The following is a 22,198-nucleotide window of genomic DNA, read 5'->3' on the forward strand; positions in this document are numbered from 1 at the left end:
TCTTTAATATTCTTTTGTAACGGTGACAGCCTGTTACAACAAAATCATCAAATATCTTATGAAGCTATGCCTTAATAAGACACAAAATTATTTAATGGACCTATTTAAACGATTAAATTCGACCTAAGTAAATTTTTTTAACTCTAATTTTTTTTTGTGTCATTTAGAATATTATGACATAGTATCAGATTGCAGTGGACGTAATTGACACAAACTATGTTTTCACACTAAAAACACTATCCTAAATGCAACACAGTTACATGTTTTCTCTCGAATATTTTTTTCTCCAAAATAATTCAAAATAAAAAATTATTACCACAAAATAACAAATTACTAGAAAAGCAAATTATATATATGACACAAAACAAAATGTAAGATTTACATCTTAACAAAGTATTCATAAGCGAAAACAGAATTGTCTTTAATATTTTTATAACCTAGGGGTCAAAATATAGCCAGCGGTACAGGTCTAAGAAAGCTCCAGACTACGCGGCGCGAAGCCGCGAACGCGGATGTGTAGTCGATTTCGCTGATTAGCGAACTAGACTCCACACTCACGTTCGCGGCTTCGCGCACGAGTGTGAAGGGCCCTATAGACCTAGCATTACATAGATTAGCTAGACGCGTGCACCTGTGAGGGATAAAACATACGCCATGCGACAATATGATTTGTCGAGATTTGTAGCCCACCATAAACCATACTAAATTTACGGTGGGGAATAAAAAAATGTGAATGTGACAAGGACAAACAATAACAGCGCTTTCTCTGCTACTCCTACTGAAAGCTACATAAGACTATTCCGTTCGGTCATTTCCCCCCGCCCCTCATGATCGATCCAGTGTCATAGAGATTTACTTTGTTTAACGTGTGCTTAACTATAAACAATACCTACACTCCACACTCGTGCGCGAATCGCGGCGCGAAGCCGCGTAGTCTGAAGCGAGCTTACCAAATATACCTACTAATTACTGGTGTATTTTGCTGAAAATTTACAAATAAATGATTTTCATTGAAACAATTGTCAAAAAAATTAGGTACCGATTGATTTCACAAAAGTGCTTGAACCATTTTGAACGAACAGCGTTTGACGGTAGTGACAATTTGGTCACTTTGCCAAATTGTCACTACATTTTTTTTTCATTTTTTTGGAGCATTTTGTCACTACTCTTTGGCCACAGCCCATATATTATTATACTCTTTGCCACAGCCCACAGCCGAGCCGCCATTCGGCGCGACGAGTCGATTCACAATATCATGACAATTTGACAATATCGTATCGCCAAACAAAAATGGTTGTTGCGTCGCCTTCGTAAATCGCATTATTATATTATTGGTTATGGTTATTATGTGTAACCGGTTGCAGTGTTTGTGATATTCTTGTGACGAGCAGGAAGAAAACAAATGCAAAATGTTGGAAATTCCGTTAATGACAACGGATGAGGTAATTTCATAGATCAGTGTAACGTAGCTTTCTTTTTACGGGGCAAATGTTTTCAATTATGTGTTTTGCGTTCAGGTGATTGAATTAGATCCGGAACAGTTACCAGCTGGAGATGAAGTGCTTGGTATTCTGCAGCAGGAGCGCTCGCAGCTCAGTGTTTGGATCAATGTTGCGGTAAGTAAACCTAACCTAAAAGTCATGTAATCAAACTGTTTTTATTGCCCTATGTACACTAAAAATAATCACACGTTCACTAAAGAACATTGTATATTTACACCAGTGAACTACGTGATATTTAAGAATGATCTAAATCGTTTATTTTTAAATAAATAATTGAAAACATAAAAAAAAAAATGTTTTTTCCGTGTTCAGCTTGCATATTATAAACAAAGGAAGATTGATGACTTCCTTAAAATCCTGGAGGCGTCCCGTGTGGACGCCAACATGGAGTACCGGGACGTCGAGAGGGACCAGATGCGAGCTCTTGACATGCTCGCTGCTTACTATGTTCAGGAAGCCAATAAGGAGAAAACCAAAGATAGGAAGAGGGAGTTGTTCACAAAAGCCACTTTGCTGTATACTATGGCAGATAAAATCATCATGTATGATCAAGTAAGTATTGCACAGATAATAATATGGTATTACTTATTATATCAACTATAATGGTAAATATACTTTTGTAAGCCTTGCAGCATACACTAGAAATAAAAAATAAATAATATCAAGTAAAATTAGATATCATAATATTTCTATACCTCCTAGAGATATTCGTATTTTTGTAGTAAAAACTAAACTAATTGATATATGTAAATCTCTGCTAATTCTAAATTTCCTTGTACTAATCCATTTAAACTTTTCAGAACCATCTCCTTGGCCGAGCCTATTTCTGTCTGCTTGAAGGAGACAAAATGGAACAAGCAGACGCTCAGTTTAACTTTGTACTTAACCAGTCTCCCAACAATGTTCCCTCTCTTCTTGGCAAAGCCTGCATAGCCTTCAACCGCAAAGATTACAGAGGAGCGCTGGCATTCTATAAGAAGGCACTGAGAACTAACCCCGATAGCCCTGCTGCATTGCGGTTAGGGATGGGGCATTGCTTTATGAAGTTAAATAACCAAGAAAAAGCTAGGTAAGAACTTGTTTTATATTATGGTTCTTAATCTTTGACCTTACATTTAAATATTTTTGTGACTGCATCATTCTAAAAATTTACCTGTTTTTCATGTTTAATAAATAATGTATGTAATTTACGTTACAAATGTTAAAAACAAGTATTGACTCATGCTATCGTAATAATGATAGAGAAATTTACTTGGCAGGACATCCTAGTGCTTGTTTACAGAGCCAATTAATTGTGCCATTTTCAACCAAAAGGGTACTTATTGTCGGTTGTCAATAAGGCGCTATTTCCTTATAGCTTCAAATCAACCTTATCATCAAGCAACAATGTGGTACCTTTTGGTTGAATACGTCACAATTATTTAGTAAAGTGTAATTTGAATTGTATGTTTGAGTCTCGAGGAGTTTTATAGTTATGTAATATATACACATTTTTATTGACAGGATGGCTTTTGAAAGAGCTCTTCAGCTGGACCCACAATGTGTGGGTGCGCTAGTCGGCCTGTCCATCCTCAAGCTTAATCTGCAAGAGAATGAGTCAAACAAGATGGCTGTGATAATGTTGTCCAAGGCATACGCCATAGATCCAAAGAACCCTATGGTGTTGAACCATTTGGCAAACCACTTCTTTTTCAAGAAGGTGAGGCGTGATTGTTTTAACTTCTAGTTCTAGTTGTTGTCCACTGAAATTGTGTTCATTTATCTGTGTCTCACTCAGATTTTACTTGCTATTTTGTTGATAGGACTTTGTAGCACAGTTTCTTAGGAAAGTACTTATAAGAGAATGGGAGTATATGTGACGTTTTCAATCAAAGGGTTACCATAAGGATGAAAATTGCTTGTATCTTTATAAGAAAAACCTGTCAGAGCGTCCTTATGGCAAGCGACAGTGTGGTACTTTTTGCTTGAAAACGACACATATATCCCATTCTCTTATACTATCCATACTAATCTGTATTATAAATGTGAAAGTAACTGTCTATCTGTTATATCTTCACACTTAAACTGTTGAACTAATTTAGAGGAAATTTGATATGGAGATAGTGTGAGTCCCGGGAAAGGGCATAGGATATTTTTAGATTATTTTGATCGCGGCATTTCATGCAGACGAATTAGTGCCATTAGTGGGCAGAAGCTAGTGTTTCAAAAACTAACATCTGGGTAAATTGAAGCCTGGATTTTAGCTAAAATTATAAAAATAATGAATAATTCAAACCACAATTATAAATAAGGATTTTATTTCTAAAGATGTATATTACTGAGTTAAAATATATTTTATAAATATCTTTACTTTTCTTCAAGACATAGTTTATTTAAGTAAGTAATTAATTTTTTCCCAACTTTATTATTGAAATAAAAAATATATTTATATTTCTAACAGGACTACAGCAAAGTACAACACTTAGCTCTCCACGCGTTCCACAACACGGAGAACGAGGCCATGCGCGCCGAGTCATGTCACCACCTAGCGCGAGCGTTCCACGCGCAGGGCGACTGCGACCAGGCCTTCCAGTACTACTACCAGGCTACACAGTTCGCGCCGCCCAACTTCGTACTGCCGCACTATGGTCTGGGGCAGATGTATATCTATAGAGGAGACACTGAGAATGTAAGTGACATAGTTAAATGTGAGCTGTAGTTCCACGCGCAGGGCGACTGCGACCAGGCCTTCCAGTACTACTACCAGGCTACACAGTTCGCGCCGCCCAACTTCGTACTGCCGCACTATGGGCTGGGGCAGATGTATATCTACAGAGGAGACACTGAGAATGTAAGTGACATAGTTAAATGTGAGCTGTAGTTCCACGCGCAGGGCGACTGCGACCAGGCCTTCCAGTACTACTACCAGGCTACACAGTTCGCGCCGCCCAACTTCGTACTGCCGCACTATGGTCTGGGGCAGATGTATATCTATAGAGGAGACACTGAGAATGTAAGTGACATAGTTAAATGTGAGCTGTAGTTCCACGCGCAGGGCGACTGCGACCAGGCCTTCCAGTACTACTACCAGGCTACACAGTTCGCGCCGCCCAACTTCGTACTGCCGCACTATGGGCTGGGGCAGATGTATATCTACAGAGGAGACACTGAGAATGTAAGTGACATAGTTAAATGTGAGCTGTAGTTCCACGCGCAGGGCGACTGCGACCAGGCCTTCCAGTACTACTACCAGGCTACACAGTTCGCGCCGCCCAACTTCGTACTGCCGCACTATGGTCTGGGGCAGATGTATATCTATAGAGGAGACACTGAGAATGTAAGTGACATAGTTAAATGTGAGCTGTAGTTCCACGCGCAGGGCGACTGCGACCAGGCCTTCCAGTACTACTACCAGGCTACACAGTTCGCGCCGCCCAACTTCGTACTGCCGCACTATGGGCTGGGGCAGATGTATATCTATAGAGGAGACACTGAGAATGTAAGTGACATAGTTAAATGTGAGCTGTAGTTCCACGCGCAGGGCGACTGCGACCAGGCCTTCCAGTACTACTACCAGGCTACACAGTTCGCGCCGCCCAACTTCGTACTGCCGCACTATGGGCTGGGGCAGATGTATATCTACAGAGGAGACACTGAGAATGTAAGTGACATAGTTAAATGTGAGCTGTAGTTCCACGCGCAGGGCGACTGCGACCAGGCCTTCCAGTACTACTACCAGGCTACACAGTTCGCGCCGCCCAACTTCGTACTGCCGCACTATGGGCTGGGGCAGATGTATATCTATACCTATAGAGGAGACACTGAGAATGTAAGTGACATAGTTAAATGTGAGCTGTAGTTCCACGCGCAGGGCGACTGCGACCAGGCCTTCCAGTACTACTACCAGGCTACACAGTTCGCGCCGCCCAACTTCGTACTGCCGCACTATGGGCTGGGGCAGATGTATATCTATAGAGGAGACACTGAGAATGTAAGTGACATAGTTAAATGTGAGCTGTAGTTCCACGCGCAGGGCGACTGCGACCAGGCCTTCCAGTACTACTACCAGGCTACACAGTTCGCGCCGCCCAACTTCGTACTGCCGCACTATGGGCTGGGGCAGATGTATATCTACAGAGGAGACACTGAGAATGTAAGTGACATAGTTAAATGTGAGCTGTAGTTCCACGCGCAGGGCGACTGCGACCAGGCCTTCCAGTACTACTACCAGGCTACACAGTTCGCGCCGCCCAACTTCGTACTGCCGCACTATGGGCTGGGGCAGATGTATATCTATAGAGGAGACACTGAGAATGTAAGTGACATAGTTAAATGTGAGCTGTACCGCACTATGGGCTGTTTTTAAAAAGGGATCAAAGCACAAAGCAAAAAAAAGCAAAACAAAGCAGTTTAATAAGCATCTCTTGTCTCATTAGATAGCGTATTCGTATACACTACAGATCTTACATTATTTTTCTACCATAAATTGTTAGCCATAAAGCCTCTACAACAATCATTTCAAAACAGGCCGCCCAATGCTTCGAGAGAGTCCTCAAAGTCCAGCCCGGCAACTATGAGACCATGAAGATCCTCGGCTCGCTGTACGCCAATTCAGCGTCGCAGTCCAAGAGGGATATAGCCCGGCAGCATTTGAAGAAAGTCACTGAACAGTTCCCAGATGATGTGGAGGCTTGGATTGAACTGGCCCAGATATTGGAGCAGAATGACTTACAGGTATCTCTCTCTCTTTAGTCATTCTTAAAATATTTTTTTTTTTATAAAAGCCATGTCAAACTGGTTACTTACACGCGTGGCCCATGCTTCATACGCATCTGGTCTGCGTTAGCCTTAAAAACGAAAATGCTAAAGTATATATCCTACCTATAGCTTATAGGTTTAGGCCTAACAGTTATTAACCCTCGACGCAAGCTCCTGATGACGCTCCTCGGTACGGAGTGAAACATGTTGAGCGTTTTCGACTTAAAACACGTGAGTGACCCGTTATTAATATATTTAATAAGTTATTAACCCTGTTGGTTTTTGGACGATTTTATCGTATAGTATTTAGGCTTGTGTATTTTTCATTGCTAACATTTTATAAAATGTTTCTAGGGATCCCTGAATGCATACAGCACTGCTATGAAGATCCTGAAAGAGAAAGTGAACGCGGACATCCCTGCGGAGATATTAAATAACGTAGCGGCCCTACACTACCGGCTAGGCAATCTACACGAGGCCAAAACTTACCTCGAGGAAGCACTAGAAAGGTACTTGATAGTTCACAGAAATCAATAACTAATATATCACATTACAGAAAACAGTAACTGAGGAGTGTCGTTTCAAAAGGGCTTATTTTTCTATGAAAACCGTACAAAAATAAGCCCTTATGAAAAAACACTCCTCAACTGGACTTCTTGATAAGTTAATTTATGTATAAAAATGCTAAAAATGGAAAAGTGCTTATTGGCTATAAGCGCTGAATAAGTAATAGTATTATCATACGAACGGAACTCGAGTGACCTCGCCCCGCGACAGCAGATTGACGGCCGTTTGCCGACCGCTCAGTACTATTTTTAGTATTTTTACACAACTTACTCACACTATGACGCGTGTACAGACGGCACGTTCACACATAGAAACGCAAGTGATTTTTGATGTATAACGTGTCCGCCCTGTGCTATAAGGCTGGGAGAACTGAAAAATGTTATGGCGATCGACGTAGGTTACTGTGGAACTAGGTCGATTTTGTAAGATTTACCCATAATATTTATTTTTTCTAATTTTGTTTTCAGAGAGAAAGTAGACGCGGAAACCCTAGACGCCCAGTATTACAAATCCATAGCTGTGACGACCACATACAACCTGGCCAGGCTCAACGAAGCGCTGTGCATGTACAATAAGGCTGAGAAACTGTTTAAGGACATTCTGAAAGAGCATCCCAATTATATTGATTGTTATTTGAGGTAAGACTATTGAAATAAATGTTAGAACAGTGCTATATTTTATTGGCACCTTTTTCGATAAAATATAATAGAGAAACATTTTCGCGAATTCATAAAATGATCAAAGTTGGTTTATGTGGTGTCAATGGGGTTGGCCGGTCGAAGTATTTAGCAGATGGCGCTAGCATAGATTAGATTAGATATTTATTCTCATAATATGAAATTACATTATAAATTATGCTAGACTAATCTACATGAATTTATATTATGATCGTCATTGACTAGGTATTAACATAATATTATTTAATAAATTAATAGATACAAATCAAAAAAATGTCTTACAAATTTTAAATTAAATTAAAAATTAAATTTTATGCATTCACGTCAAAAACAAAATACGGGATTACTAACTAAGTATGAGTATCTCCTATTGATCGTCATGTTCTAAATAATAACTAGTTATATACACATTTCGTTAAAAATCAATAAATGCGAACATGTCAAGTTTACAGTTCAATTTACAATTTCAAGTGTCGAAGTCATATACTCATTTACTCATTTACTGAATAAAGTGGATTATCCAATAAAAGGACCCTCAGTTGACGTTCAAATATTTCGTCAGATGTTTCAGTACGTAATGTAGCGGGTAGACGCTCGTAGTATGTCGGGCCGATTACTCGGGGGTTTTTGCATGAAAGTGCCATGCGTCGCGGCACTGTTCTGAGTCTCCCCGTGGATCTGATTAATTTGCCCGTGACATCAACACGGTTAAACAGTGGCAAGTTTTTTCTTACAAACATTAATACTTCGATTATGTATAGTGAGTAGTGCGTCATTATTCGATTTTTCTTAAATAGTTCCTTACAAGGGTGTCTGGGTTTAACTCCTTCCAGTAACCGTATTGCACGTCTCTGGAGTATTAATACACGATTTGCATCCGTGGAATTGCCCCAAATAACCGCACCATATGACATCAAGGAGTGAAAATGCGAGAAATATACGGCCTTCAGTGACTTCCTAGATATCAGTGGTTGCAGTTTTTTATAGCAAAAATAGCACTACTCAACCTATTACATAGCCCGTCAACACTTCCAATGCATATTTGAGTCAAGTGTAAAACCTAGGATTTTGGTCTCGATACATAATGGCATTGGCCCGTCAGCAATACACGGTGGAACTTCAGCGTTACGTCCTGAGAAGATCATAACATTTGATTTGGCCATATTTAAGAGCAGGCCATTAGAGGAAAACCACGTTTGTAATAGTTGGTCGCTTGCTTCGTGTATTTTTTCAGCAAGTTGCGTGTGCGTTTTTGCGTGGACGACGACTGTTGTGTCATCCGCAAATAGAATAGAAATGCCACTCGTAATGGCTGACGGGAGGTCATTAATAAATAATAAAAATAACGTGTTGCCAGTTGCCGACCCTTGAGGGATGCCCAAACTGACATAACCAGTATCTGAAGACACTGTTTTGCCTCCTGTGGACATTTTGACCACCTGCTTACGGTCAGACAAGAATGATGCAAACAATCTTAGAGCGGAATCGATCATAGCTTGCCCTGTCAATCCCTAGAATTGTGTAATTTTTTTTTAATGGAATTTTATGCCTTGGATGCCAGCTCTTTTTAAGCCAAATCTCATAGAAAAAGGGGCAAGCTGCCAACCCAATTACTTTCTAAAGCCTGACCAGTAATATATGATCATTGTCAAGAGGGCGGTGTTATGCTCATGTATAGGGTGACAGTTCAGTATAGTATTAAAAAAAATAGTTTCAATTAAATTCCGCAACATGGCGCGTGATTATATATTCCTGGTCAGGAATACCAAAAGGCGGTTTTATTGGAAAAAATCTATAGTCATGTTACATTTCATTTTATTTGCGCGTTTGAGTTTCATAATTACTTGTGCTGTTTAGTTGACTAAATTATTTTGTTTTTACCATTTCATGTCCTTAATAAATTCCCCCTTTTCCAGAAAAATCTTACTAAATCTGCCTAAAACTAATCCCGCAAAACGTTGACAGGTTAGGATGCATGGCGCGCGACAAAGGCCAGATCTACGAAGCCTCCGACTGGTTCAAGGAAGCCCTGAAGGTTAACACGGAGCACCCGGACACCTGGTCGCTGCTCGGGAACCTGCATCTGGCGCAGCAGGAGTGGGGCCCGGGACAGAAGAAGTTCGAGAGGATACTACAAAACTCTTCGAACGCCAGCGACGCTTACTCGCTGATAGCTTTGGGTGAGAGTTTTGAATGATTCACGGTTAGTTTCACGCCCCATATCCTGGTCAATATAAGTCTAGCTTGTCTGTCCAATATCTTGGTCCAATAAAAAAAAAAACAATATACAAAAAAAACCTCGTCAATCTCAACAATGACCATCTCACCATTCCTTCCTCTAAAAGTCGCAGTAAGTATTGGCCTAATAGAGTTTCCCTCAAGGATCTCCGCTACAACCGCTGTGTGCTGCTCTCATCCGGCGGATTCCAGTACTTTCAATAGGATTTTTGGTATTCCTTAGGTTTAGGTGAGATTTAGGATTAGGTCATCACACTGAATGAGATCACTAAGGATATCTCTAAGGATCACTAAGGGTTCTCATTACCGCCAGTGGCTCATCTACTCTCACACCCACCGCTGAACAACTGCCAGGCGCGCGAATTAATTAATAATGATAGTATGGCACACTAACTAGAGGGATTTCGTTGCTCTATAAATTGCAAAGCTATTTCCGTAGCTAGCTCTCCGTCTATATGGTTGATTGTATCCAAAGTTAAGCACAATAGTTAGCATTAGCAGTGTAAACGCTTTAGATGGTTTTCTTATTTCTATACTTCAATTAACTCTATTACTAAATCAAGTATAATCCTCAATATTACTATGTGTTTATCAGGAAATGTATGGCTCCAAACGCTACACCAACCGTCCAGAGAAAAAGACCGAGAGAAGCGTCATCAGGAGCGAGCTTTAGCCATGTACAAGCAAGTTCTAAAGGTCGACGTCAAGAATATCTGGGCCGCTAACGGTATCGGCTGCGTTCTTGCACATAAGGTAACTAATATAATATATGTGGTATTTCCTATAAAAAGAAACCTTAATGTCGATGGCGCTTACGCCATTATAAACGATGCTTCGATATAAATACAATGCCGCGCGATGCAGTGCGGCGTAAGCGCCATCGACAATAACGTCCCTTTTCATAGAAAATGCCCCATCACTACTACAGTACCGGCCAATAATATATCACCTTTGAGTGTTTTTGTATGAGCTTGTATAGAGTAAACAATATAGGTTAGTTTGTAGATTGCATATTTTACTAGTCATTTTATACAAATATATGATGAATATTGCAATGAAATACTGTGAGTTACAATAGGATACTTACTAGGTTCCGTACTTTTTAGTATTTGTTGTTATAGCGGCAACAGAAATACATCATCTGTGAAAATTTCAACTGTCTAGCTATCACGGTTCATGAGATACAGCCTGGTGTCATACAGATGGACAGCGGAATCTTAGTAATAGGGTCCCGTTTTTACCCTTTGGATACGGAACCTTAAAAACCAAAGTGCTTTTCTATAATATCGCGGTTTTTTTCTATGCAGGGTTGTGTGAACGAAGCTCGCGACATATTCGCCCAAGTGCGAGAGGCCACAGCGGATTTTCCGGATGTTTGGATGAACATCGCTCATATCTATGTGGAACAGAAACAATACATCAACGCTATTCAGATGGTAAGTTGTATTCGCTACATTTCCTACTCATATTCTTTATTGTAAAGCCCAACAACTTTGTATTTGGGCCTCGCCACGTTGCGGATTTTCAGTGGTCTGTCAACCGGGGTGAATAGGGATGGTTGGGGTGAATAGGGAAAAAACTTAAAATGTGATTTACCTGATTATTTCTGAGAAAATACTCACACAAATTGTATTATTTAATTAAAAATACAAATTGTTTGTGTAAAATAAGTTTAAACAGTATTACATGTTCTACTTACTGACCTCCACACTAGGTATAGCCTGTCTCGTAGAGGAAATAATAAGATTGTCATATGTATAAGCATTAGTGGCTAGTAGCAACAGTACCTATAGGTATTTTAAAAGTAAAAATACATACTTACAATTAGTTAGTTTTGCTGGGCATTTTCCGCAAGTCGACATCCAATGTGCCTATTTTGCGTGAAACGAGGTAGCGCTACTCTACTACCTAGCTACTTTTAATTTAAGTAGTAAATTAAAATAATAGTAGAGGAATGGTTGGGGTGAATAGGGACAAAACTTAAAATGTGATTTACCTATTTCCTAAAAAATACTTAAATAGACAAATTGTATTATTCGATTGAAAATAATCGTAGATTTTGTATGATACAATTTGTGTGGGTATTTTTTGAGAAATTGTCAGGTAAATCACCATTTAAGTTTTGTCCCTATTCACCCCAGCTGTCCCAATTCACCCCGGTTGACGGTACTAATTTATTTTACTGGCAACGTGTACTCTTTGATAACAGGCGTTGAATGTAAAGCCTGACCTGCCTGAATCACGCGCCATGTTGCGGAATTTCACTGGAACTAATTTTTTCATACTATACCGAACTGTCACCCTATACAAGAGAATGAACAGCGCCCTCTTGACAATGATCATATATTACTGGTCCGGCTATAGTGTATGTTTATTCCAGTACGAGAACTGCATCCGCAAGTTCCGCATGCACCACGACGTGGAATGGCTTACCTGGCTCGCGCGCGCGCACGGCCTCGCCGGCCGCCCGCAGGCCGCCAGAGCTGCTCTGCTACGAGCGAGGAGAGTCGCGCCGCACGACACGGCCCTGTTGTATAATGCGGCACTCACGCTGAGGCGGCTCGCTTCACATGTGTTGAAAGACGAGAGGAGTTCGTTGGATGTGGTGTTGAGAGCGGTACATGAGCTACAAGTCTCCCACAAGTAAGCCCCTAAGTCTTTGGTATGGATATTCGGTTACTATCCGGCCGGATACTAACTTTGCTTGATTTCGGAGTAATTAAATTGGATTTAAGAAACGTGACTGTGTCATAATCGTAATCGTTTATTATTTTAAAACAATCATTCCACTCAAATGAGTAACACGCGCCAGTGCACCAGTGCACGCGCACTAATTTCGAACCTAGAAATGAGTCCGCGCGTATATGCACTACCAAAGATAGATATAACTCCGTAATAGATGGATACAGTCTAAGGAAAAAACGTGCCTCGAAGAAAATTTGATTCTCGTTCAGAGGGCGCTACTAGTTTTGGCCTACAGTCGTATAGATGGCGTTGACGGTTTCGTTTGTTATTTAACCATATTAACGCATATCAGTGAAAGAACATGGGTCAAAATCATAAAAATAATTAATGCAAATAAAAAAAATCATTTATCTATATTTAAATACATTCTATCGTATTTTTATAAATCTTCATTTTTAGTTTTAAAGTGTGTCGACAGACGGCAGTGAATTTACTGGGGTTACAAAATTTACTATGACAGTAGTACCGCTCTAGTATAAGTTACTCTATGGCACTACGAAACAGGTCAAAACCTGCACACGCACCTGAAAAACGGAAATGTAGCTCTATAGTTCGGCTGGCCGTATATTCGGCCGACGGCCAGGCCGAACATCCGGTATCCGGCCAAACAACTATCCGTTGCATCTCTAGAATGGATAACGCGGCCCTAGAGTTGCCTTAATACGAGCCGGAAAAGTAGCACGTCATGATTCATGATACAAACCTGTTGTATACCGAGCTCCAAAAGCGCATGAAAGCAGGCGGTCTCCGGTTCGAATCCTGATATATTCATTTGTATGTTTATCACAAATTTTTGTTCCTGAGTTATGAATGTTTTCTGTATATATAGATGTATTTATATACATTATATCGTCGTCTAATTTGTGTAAGATTGTTCTATAATATTGTATTTATTTATTTCCAGATACTTCCAACGCCTAGCCTCAACAGAGAGCGGCGAAGGCGCCGAGCGAGCTCGCTACGAACCCGCGGCCGCCGCCGCCGAGGCTCGGACATGCGCCGACCTGCTCTCCCAAGCGCAGTGGCATGTTGCCAGAGCGAGACGGCAACACGACGAGGAGGTCACCATGCGCGACCGACAGAGAGAACAGAGGGAGAACTTCAGGAAGCAACAGGTTCGTTACTGAGATATACTGTCCTGCTCTCAAAAGCGGAGTGGCATGCAGCTAGAGCAAGACAACACGACGAGGAGAACCAGCGAGAGCAGTGGGAAGCCTTCAGGAAGCAGCAGGTACGTTACTGAAGCTAGAACTACTAAGGATTTTTTTTAATTTAAGGTTAAGGCACTATTGTATTAGGGGTACCTGTAAGGATAGTTGCTGTATTTAATAAAAAAATAACTTGTGCCGACCTGCTCTCTCATGCGGAGTGGTATATGGCAAGAGAGAGGCGGCAATGGTTTCATTAAGCACAATAGATACTTGCTAATAATGAGGAAAAAAACCGGACAAGTGCGAGTCGGACTCGCCTACCGGGGGTTCCGTACTTTTTAGTATTTGTTGTTATAGTGGCAACAGAAATACATCATCTGTGAAAATTTCAACTGTCTAGCTATCACGGTTCATGAGATACAGCCTGGTGACAGACAGACAGATGGACAGTGGAGTCTTAGTAATAGGGTCCCGTACGGAACCCTAAAAAGCAGAATTTAGGTGTTAACATATTGGTGCTGATTTATTAATTTTACATAATTTATGATTTATTGGGTAGTCAAAAAAGTAAAATATGGAAGATTTGTTTTGCCTACTACATTTGATTTTTGATCTAATTTTTTTATTTTAGCATAGAGTAACTTATACTAGAGCGGTACTGTCATAGTAAATTTTGTAACCCCAGTAAATTCACTGCCATCTGTCGACACACTTTAAAACTAAAAATAAATATTTATAAAAATACGATAAAATGTATTTAAATATGGATAAATGATTTTTTTTATTTGCATTAATTATTTTTATGATTTTGACCCATGTTCTTTCACTGATATGCCTTAAAATTGTTAAATAACAAACGAAACCGCCAACGCCATCTATACGACAGTAGGCCAAAGCTAGTAGCGCCCTCTGAACGAGAATCAAATTTTCTTGATTTTCGAGGCACGTTTTTTCCTTAGACTGTATCCATCTATTACGGAGTTATTTTTGATTTTAGTAAAAGAAAATATTTAACTTTACCTGTTACCTGTTACTCAATTAAAGCAAATCCTTATTCCAATCCCTAGGAAGAAGAGCGCCGCCGCCGCGAGGAGCAACAACAGAAAAGCACCGTCGAGCAACTACAGAAGAGACAAGAGTTCAAAGAGAAGACCAAGAACGCTATGCTCTTCGCAGATATGCCGCTGGAGGAGAAGAGGAAGGGGGGCAGGGGGAGGAGGAGGGACGAATATGTGTCTGATTCCGGCAGCGGCAGCGATCGGCCTAATGAGGAGAAGTTAGTATTTTATTTACTTTTTTTTTGCCTATATCGTAAGAAAGGAATATTCCCATTTTAACATACGCCTTTAACAGCCTAACTTGACTCTGTTTTGAGATAATTACTAGTCAGTTAAAAGGCCTGTCCAAACGCGGACAATTTTTCGCCAATCTGATTAAATTGTTTATTTAAATCGGGCCGTGCGGACGCAAACGCCAATTTGGCTCGCCGAATTCGACCGCCGATTATGACCGATATTAACGATAAAATGGGGTGCGGACGCATTTTATTTAGAGCGCTCAAATATGGTGATTCGGGCAGCGCCCAGCGATCGGCCTAACGAGGAGAAATTATTATTGAAATTAATATCATTCATTTCAGGCAGCTAAGGCTTAGATCTACATCAGAGACTGAAAATAATAACCTTAAAAATGATTTTTATCATTTTAGCAGCGATTATCTGCTGCGTCATCTTTTCCGGCGTTCGTTGGTACCATCAATCTTTACTATACAATACTTAATATTGTCTTGGGTTACCGCGATAGTTACTCATGAAATAAAACTATGAAAACGGATTGACCACGAACGCTGTAAAGGGTTCGAAACGTCGGGATGTATTATAAATTCAATATACGCGATATAATCCGTTTTCATAGTTTTATTTCATTATACAGTACATAGTTTGGGTTTGATCTTGAATGTCCGCCAAAAAGTGACTCAAACAAGAGGTCACGAAGAACAAGAATACTTTGCTCTTCGCCGACATGTCGTTTGAGGGAAAAAGCAAAGGGTAGGGGGAGGAGGAGGGATGAACAAGATTTAGGGAGTAACGCCCCTAATGAGGAGAAGTTAGTGATGTCCTTATTACGTTAATTTCTTTGTCCAATGTGCATTGCGTCTTACTCTCTCATTAAGCAAAATGTGAGACGCAAATACACATTGGACCAAGATATTGGATATATGGAATAACATCCTTAGGTACATTTAACTGTTTATGTAATTATCCCATCCGATAGGTTTGCATGAATATAACACTGTTATCAAAATGGTAAGTCTTCAATTTCTTCATTTTTAATCTTTCGTCTTGAAAATGAATATACTCGTATTTAAATGATCCTACGCTCGGTCGAATTCGTCTTACTTGGTTATTGAAAATTGACTTTATTTTTTTGTTTCAAGACGAGAAAAAAAGAAGAAAAAAGAAAAAGGCGAGGGCCGCAAGGGCAAGAAGCGCCGCGACCGCGCCTCCGGCTCCGACAGCGACCGCCCGCCCAACAAGCGAGGACGGAACAAGGCAAGTTACTTGCACCTTTACCTCCGGCTCCGACAGCGACCGCCCGCCCAACAAGCGAGGACGGAACAAGGCAAGTTACTTGCACCTTTACCTCCGGCTCCGACAGCGACCGCCCGCCCAACAAGCGAGGACGGAACAAGGCAATTTACTTGCACCTTTACCTCCGGCTCCGACAGCGACCGCCCGCCAAACAAGCGAGGACGGAACAAGGCAAGTTACTTGCACCTATACCTCCGGCTCCGACAGCAACCGCCCGCCCAACAAGCGAGGACGGAACAAGGCAAGTTACTTGCACTTTTACCTCCGGCTCCGACAGCGACCGCCCGCCCAACAAGCGAGGACGGAACAAGGCAAGTTACTTGCACCTTTACCTCCGGCTCCGACAGCGACCGCCCGCCCAACAAGCGAGGACGGAACAAGGCAAGTTACTTGCACCTTTACCTCCGGCTCCGACAGCGACCGCCCGCCCAACAAGCGAGGACGGAACAAGGCAAGTTACTTGCACCGTTACCTCCGGCTCCGACAGCGACCGCCCGCCCAACAAGCGAGGACGGAACAAGGCAAGTTACTTGCACCTTTACCTCCGGCTCCGACAGCGACCGCCCGCCCAACAAGCGAGGACGGAACAAGGCAAGTTACTTGCACCTTTACCTCCGGCTCCGACAGCGACCGCCCGCCCAACAAGCGAGGACGGAACAAGGCAAGTTACTTGCACCTTTACCTCCGGCTCCGACAGCGACCGCCCGCCCAACAAGCGAGGACGGAACAAGGCAAGTTACTTGCACCTTTACCTCCGGCTCCGACAGCGACCGCCCGCCCAACAAGCGAGGACGGAACAAGGCAATTTACTTGCACCTTTACCTCCGGCTCCGACAGCGACCGCCCGCCCAACAAGCGAGGACGGAACAAGGCAAGTTACTTGCACCGTTACCTCCGGCTCCGACAGCGACCGCCCGCCCAACAAGCGAGGACGGAACAAGGCAAGTTACTTGCACCTTTACCTCCGGCTCCGACAGCGACCGCCCGCCCAACAAGCGAGGACGGAACAAGGCAAGTTACTTGCACCTTTACCTCCGGCTCCGACAGCGACCGCCCGCCCAACAAGCGAGGACGGAACAAGGCAAGTTACTTGCACCTTTACCTCCGGCTCCGACAGCGACCGCCCGCCCAACAAGCGAGGACGGAACAAGGCAATTTACTTGCACCTTTACCTCCGGCTCCGACAGCGACCGCCCGCCCAACAAGCGAGGACGGAACAAGGCAAGTTACTTGCACCGTTACCTCCGGCTCCGACAGCGACCGCCCGCCCAACAAGCGAGGACGGAACAAGGCAAGTTACTTGCACCTTTACCTCCGGCTCCGACAGCGACCGCCCGCCCAACAAGCGAGGACGGAACAAGGCAAGTTACTTGCACCTTTACCTCCGGCTCCGACAGCGACCGCCCGCCCAACAAGCGAGGACGGAACAAGGCAAGTTACTTGCACCTTTACCTCCGGCTCCGACAGCGACCGCCCGCCCAACAAGCGAGGACGGAACAAGGCAAGTTACTTGCACCTTTACCTCCGGCTCCGACAGCGACCGCCCGCCAAACAAGCGAGGACGGAACAAGGCAAGTTACTTGCACCTATACCTCCGGCTCCGACAGCAACCGCCCGCCCAACAAGCGAGGACGGAACAAGGCAAGTTACTTGCACTTTTACCTCCAGCTCCGACAGCGACCGCCCGCCCAACAAGCGAGGACGGAACAAGGCAAGTTACTTGCACCTTTACATTCGTGTTTCTGCGTCTGAACTATTTAAAGACGAGGAAACAATATTTCGAATAATGTCACCTGTCTTGGTTGGTTAAAAATGTAGCCTAAATATTTTTTATTATACCACATATAAAACAAATTCAAAACAAATTTACAATGTAAATAAAGGTAGCAACAGGCAGTCTTATCACTGTAAGGGATCTCTTCCAGATAACTTGCAACTCCAGATTCTACAAAATTGAGTTGACCATCCAGTTACCACCAAAAGTGCCGTTCGGCGGTATTTGTTTGCAGCTACAGTATCTTGCTCTATTTTACGCGGCGGGGGGTACAGTCGAGTTCATAAATATGTACACAGTTCTTTACCTTAATCCATTGCAATAAGGTGAAAAAATGTACACATATTTATGAACTCGAGTGTACATGTACTAGAAAAGTGGTGGTCATCATCATCTTCCTCGCGTTGTGACCTGGCTTTTGCCACGGCTCATGGGAGCCTTGGGTCCGTTTGGCAACTAATCCCGAGAATTGGCGTAGGCACTAGTTTTTACGAAAGCGACTGCCATCTGACCTTCCAACCCAGAGGGTAAACTAGACCTTATTGGGATTAGTCCGGTTTCCTCACGATGTTTTCCTTCACCGAAAAGCGACTAGTAAATATCAAATGATATTTCGTACATAAGTTTCGAAAGCCGGGGTTCGAACCGGCGACCTCCGGATTGAAAGTCGCACGCTCTACTAGAAAAGTTGTGATCATTTAATCGATACTAAATACCTATAACGATTTTGAATGGTAATCAATAGGTATTAACCCAAACTCATTCAATCTTCCTTTCATTTCATTCCTTTATTTATTCTTACAGAAAGAAAAAGGGGGTAAAAAAGAAAAGGCTTCTAAAACGGCGGACGAGAAGCTCAGCACCAAACAGCGGCTCAAGATCGTCTCCAAGGAAACTATCTCCACGTCCGAGTCCGACTCGGACGCAGGCAGTCGCCGCTCGCGCAGTCGCAGTCGCAGCGGCAGTCGCAGTCGGAGCGGCAGTCGCAATCGCAGTCCGCCCGCTAAAGGAGGCAGGAAGAGGATTATGTCCAACAGCGATAGTGACAGGTAAATTTAAATAAGTTAATGTTAAAACTTCCAAACAGGATCTCAAGTGTCTCCAAAGAGATTAGTTTCACATCTGTCGCACAGTCGCAGCGGAAGTCGCAGTCCGCATTTTAAGGGAGGCAGGAAGAGGATTATGTCTAATAGAAGCGAAACATTAAATAAAAAAATACACTGTATAGTCAAAAATGTTAATCAAATAAGCATTTTTTTGGTTTATCTTTTTATTTATCTACAGATCACGTTCCAAAAGCCGTTCGAAATCCCGCAGCCGATCTCGCTCCGGCTCAGCCAAGAGCCGGTCCCGGTCAAAGAGCCGCTCGCGGTCCAAGTCCGGCTCACGATCGAAGAGCCGCTCCCGTTCCAAGAGCAGGTCCCGGTCGAAGAGCGGTTCAAGGTCGAAGAGCAGGTCGAGGTCGAAGAGCAGGTCGAGGTCGAAGAGTAGGTCGAGGTCGAAGAGCAGGTCGAGGTCAAAGAGCAGGTCGAGATCTAAGAGTCGCTCGAGGTCCAAGAGTGGATCAAGGTAAATAATTGTGGATTTTTGATTTATTTATATCACGCCAAATATAAATTTTATCCTACAGTTGGATAAACATACAAAATCATCACTAATGATGATTTTTTATCCAATTAAATTCCATTTAATTAATTAATGCAATGAAGGAAAGAATATGTTATTTTTTAAAGAAAATGGTGTATGTATTTATTCGGGGACGCTGGCGTGTAATTGTTATGATCAAGACATTTTTTTTTTAATTACACTACTTACATTAACAAATGAAATATTTTGAATTGCAGGTCCAAGAGTCGGTCTAAGAGCCGGTCGAGGTCACGGTCGAAGAGCGGCTCGAGGTCACGGTCAAGGTAAGCAGTAACATGGATAATTTAGCTGCAGAGGTAGCTGAGGGTTTACCGAGAACATTGAACGCGATGCTTTGTCTGTGTTTCCCTATCGCTCGAATAGGAAAGAGTGACAGACAGGGAAATATACGAAACTTCGATTTTCGATTTTGACGTTCATAAGCGCATTGTAATATGCCTACTTGAATAATAATTTATCTTTTTCTACTCGTCGACTGTAATGGTTGAATTAAGATTTCGTATACCAAACTGTAATTGGGTACTTTTCATGTATGGGCTCCCAACTCAACTATAATATTCATTTCGAAACGGTTTAGTCAACTATAATGAATTTGACCAATCACGGGGCGCCGCGATCCAGTGGAAAAGACATCAACGCGCGACTATTTAATGAGTAATACCTATTCATATATTATGGACGCGTTCATGTCTTTTGTACTACTGAGATACTTATCTAATTTCCTTGAATTATTTAGGTTTTACAGTAGAAAAAGTATTGTATACAATATTGATATAATCAAGCTTTTCAATCTTGCACCTTCATTAGGCCACTCATCAAGCTTTGTGGCATAAACACGGTACTCGACTGAAAAGCTCTATATTATATCACGATTGTATAGAATACTATTTTATCTTTAATTTCAGATCAAAAAGCAAGTCGCGTTCGAAATCGCGTTCCCGTTCCAAGAGTGGGTCGGGCAGCGGCTCGTCCCGCGCCGCCACGCCCGTCTCCAGGAAGTCCGTGTCGGCCAGCGACGACGACAACTAGCCGCACTCCTCACTCCTCGTGTCGGCCAGCGACGACGACAACTAGCCGCACTCCTCACTCCTCGTGTCGGCCAGCGACGACGACAACTAGCCGCACTCCTCACTCCTCGTGTCGGCCAGCGACGACGACAACTAGCCGCACTCCTCACTCCTCGTGTCGGCCAGCGACGACGACAACTAGCCGCACTCCTCACTCCTCGTGTCGGCCAGCGACGACGACAACTAGCCGCACTCCTCACTCCTCGTGTCGGCCAGCGACGACGACAACTAGCCGCACTCCTCACTCCTCGTGTCGGCCAGCGACGACGACAACTAGCCGCACTCCTCACTCCTCGTGTCGGCCAGCGACGACGACAACTAGCCGCACTCCTCACTCCTCGTGTCGGCCAGCGACGACGACAACTAGCCGCACTCCTCACTCCTCGTGTCGGCCAGCGACGACGACAACTAGCCGCACTCCTCACTCCTCGTGTCGGCCAGCGACGACGACAACTAGCCGCACTCCTCACTCCTCGTGTCGGCCAGCGACGACGACAACTAGCCGCACTCCTCACTCCTCGTGTCGACCAGCGACGACGACAACTAGCCGCACTCCTCACTCCTCGTGTCGACCAGCGACGACGACAACTAGCCGCACTCCTCACTCCTCGTGTCGGCCAGCGACGACGACAACTAGCCGCACTCCTCACTCCTCGTGTCGGCCAGCGACGACGACAACTAGCCGCACTCCTCACTCCTCGTGTCGGCCAGCGACGACGACAACTAGCCGCACTCCTCACTCGTGTCGGCCAGCGACGACGACAACTAGCCGCACTCCTCACTCGTGTCGGCCAGCGACGACACGAGGGGGGTGTGTATGTCCCGTAAAAGCAAGAGTATAAGTCCGACAAGAAATTGTAAAAAACTATTGAGGGCGCCACTTCCTATGTAACTCACATTTTTGACGCAAAATGCTTAAACATGGCAACAATTTAGTATGGCAATTTTTTTGTTCCATTTTATTTAATTTCTACAATTTTATGTCTCACTATTGACCTGATTGAAACGCCAACTTGTGTAAGTAATTTGACTCTTTGAGCGTCAACGGCGCCACACGTGGCCGGCGTGTTGCCTCTGTTTTTATATACATACCGGGATAAGATTACTAAAATAAGTCGAATTTTACCGTACTGACTATAATTAACTAACTCTTCTAGTATATCTAAACTTCTTATTAGCTTTACTCCTGCCTGATCTTTATTGTTGAATTTAATATCTATAAGCAACTATTTCTAAAAAATAGTTTATTATATTTTGCGTTGCGTCTTGGGAGAACGTGATTCGCGTTTGACGCTCAAGGGTTATGTATGAATATGCCTACTCTATGAAAATGCTTTATTTCTTTAAAGGCACCATTGTTTGCCCTGGCATCGTTTACTCCGACAACGTGTTGTTTATTTATAAAATAAAGATATATTCACTTATATATGTTTATTAATTCCAAATCCGCTTGTCTACAGATAATAATCCTTATTTAACCTTTTGGACGCCAATGATGCATA

At 42.9% G+C, this 22,198-nt stretch overlaps 1 protein-coding gene across 4 annotated transcripts; it reads left to right on the plus strand.

Annotated features, from left to right (window-relative positions):
- The first annotated feature begins 1,225 nt into the window (after positions 1 to 1,225).
- LOC134744538 (RNA polymerase-associated protein CTR9 homolog) lies at positions 1,226 to 22,114 on the plus strand. 4 transcript variants are annotated; one of them, XM_063678358.1, is made up of 20 exons: positions 1,226 to 1,442; positions 1,518 to 1,616; positions 1,815 to 2,054; positions 2,303 to 2,571; positions 3,006 to 3,201; positions 3,943 to 4,170; positions 6,009 to 6,215; positions 6,594 to 6,748; positions 7,274 to 7,444; positions 9,449 to 9,663; positions 10,317 to 10,474; positions 11,029 to 11,157; positions 12,102 to 12,364; positions 13,371 to 13,581; positions 14,685 to 14,893; positions 16,055 to 16,173; positions 18,791 to 19,031; positions 19,267 to 19,551; positions 19,827 to 19,892; positions 20,535 to 20,785. In XM_063678358.1, the coding sequence occupies exons 1-20, from the start codon at positions 1,410 to 1,412 to the stop codon at positions 20,656 to 20,658; spliced, it is 3,618 nt and encodes a 1,205-aa protein (XP_063534428.1). In that variant the 5' UTR covers positions 1,226 to 1,409; the 3' UTR covers positions 20,659 to 20,785. The 4 variants fall into 4 exon arrangements, with proteins under 4 accessions (XP_063534428.1, XP_063534427.1, XP_063534425.1 ...); XM_063678357.1 differs by lacking the exons at positions 1,226 to 1,442; positions 1,518 to 1,616; positions 1,815 to 2,054; ... (2 more) ...; positions 3,943 to 4,170; positions 16,055 to 16,173 and adding an exon at positions 5,645 to 5,796 and having other exon boundaries at positions 18,787 to 19,031; positions 19,267 to 19,425; positions 19,480 to 19,551; positions 20,535 to 22,114; XM_063678355.1 differs by lacking the exons at positions 1,226 to 1,442; positions 1,518 to 1,616; positions 1,815 to 2,054; ... (2 more) ...; positions 3,943 to 4,170; positions 16,055 to 16,173 and adding an exon at positions 5,645 to 5,796 and having other exon boundaries at positions 18,787 to 19,031; positions 20,535 to 22,114.
- Positions 22,115 to 22,198: the final 84 nt, after the last annotated feature.

The sequence above is a fragment of the Cydia strobilella genome, chromosome 10 (assembly GCF_947568885.1).
Source record: "Cydia strobilella chromosome 10, ilCydStro3.1, whole genome shotgun sequence".
NCBI lineage: Eukaryota > Metazoa > Arthropoda > Insecta > Lepidoptera > Tortricidae > Cydia > Cydia strobilella.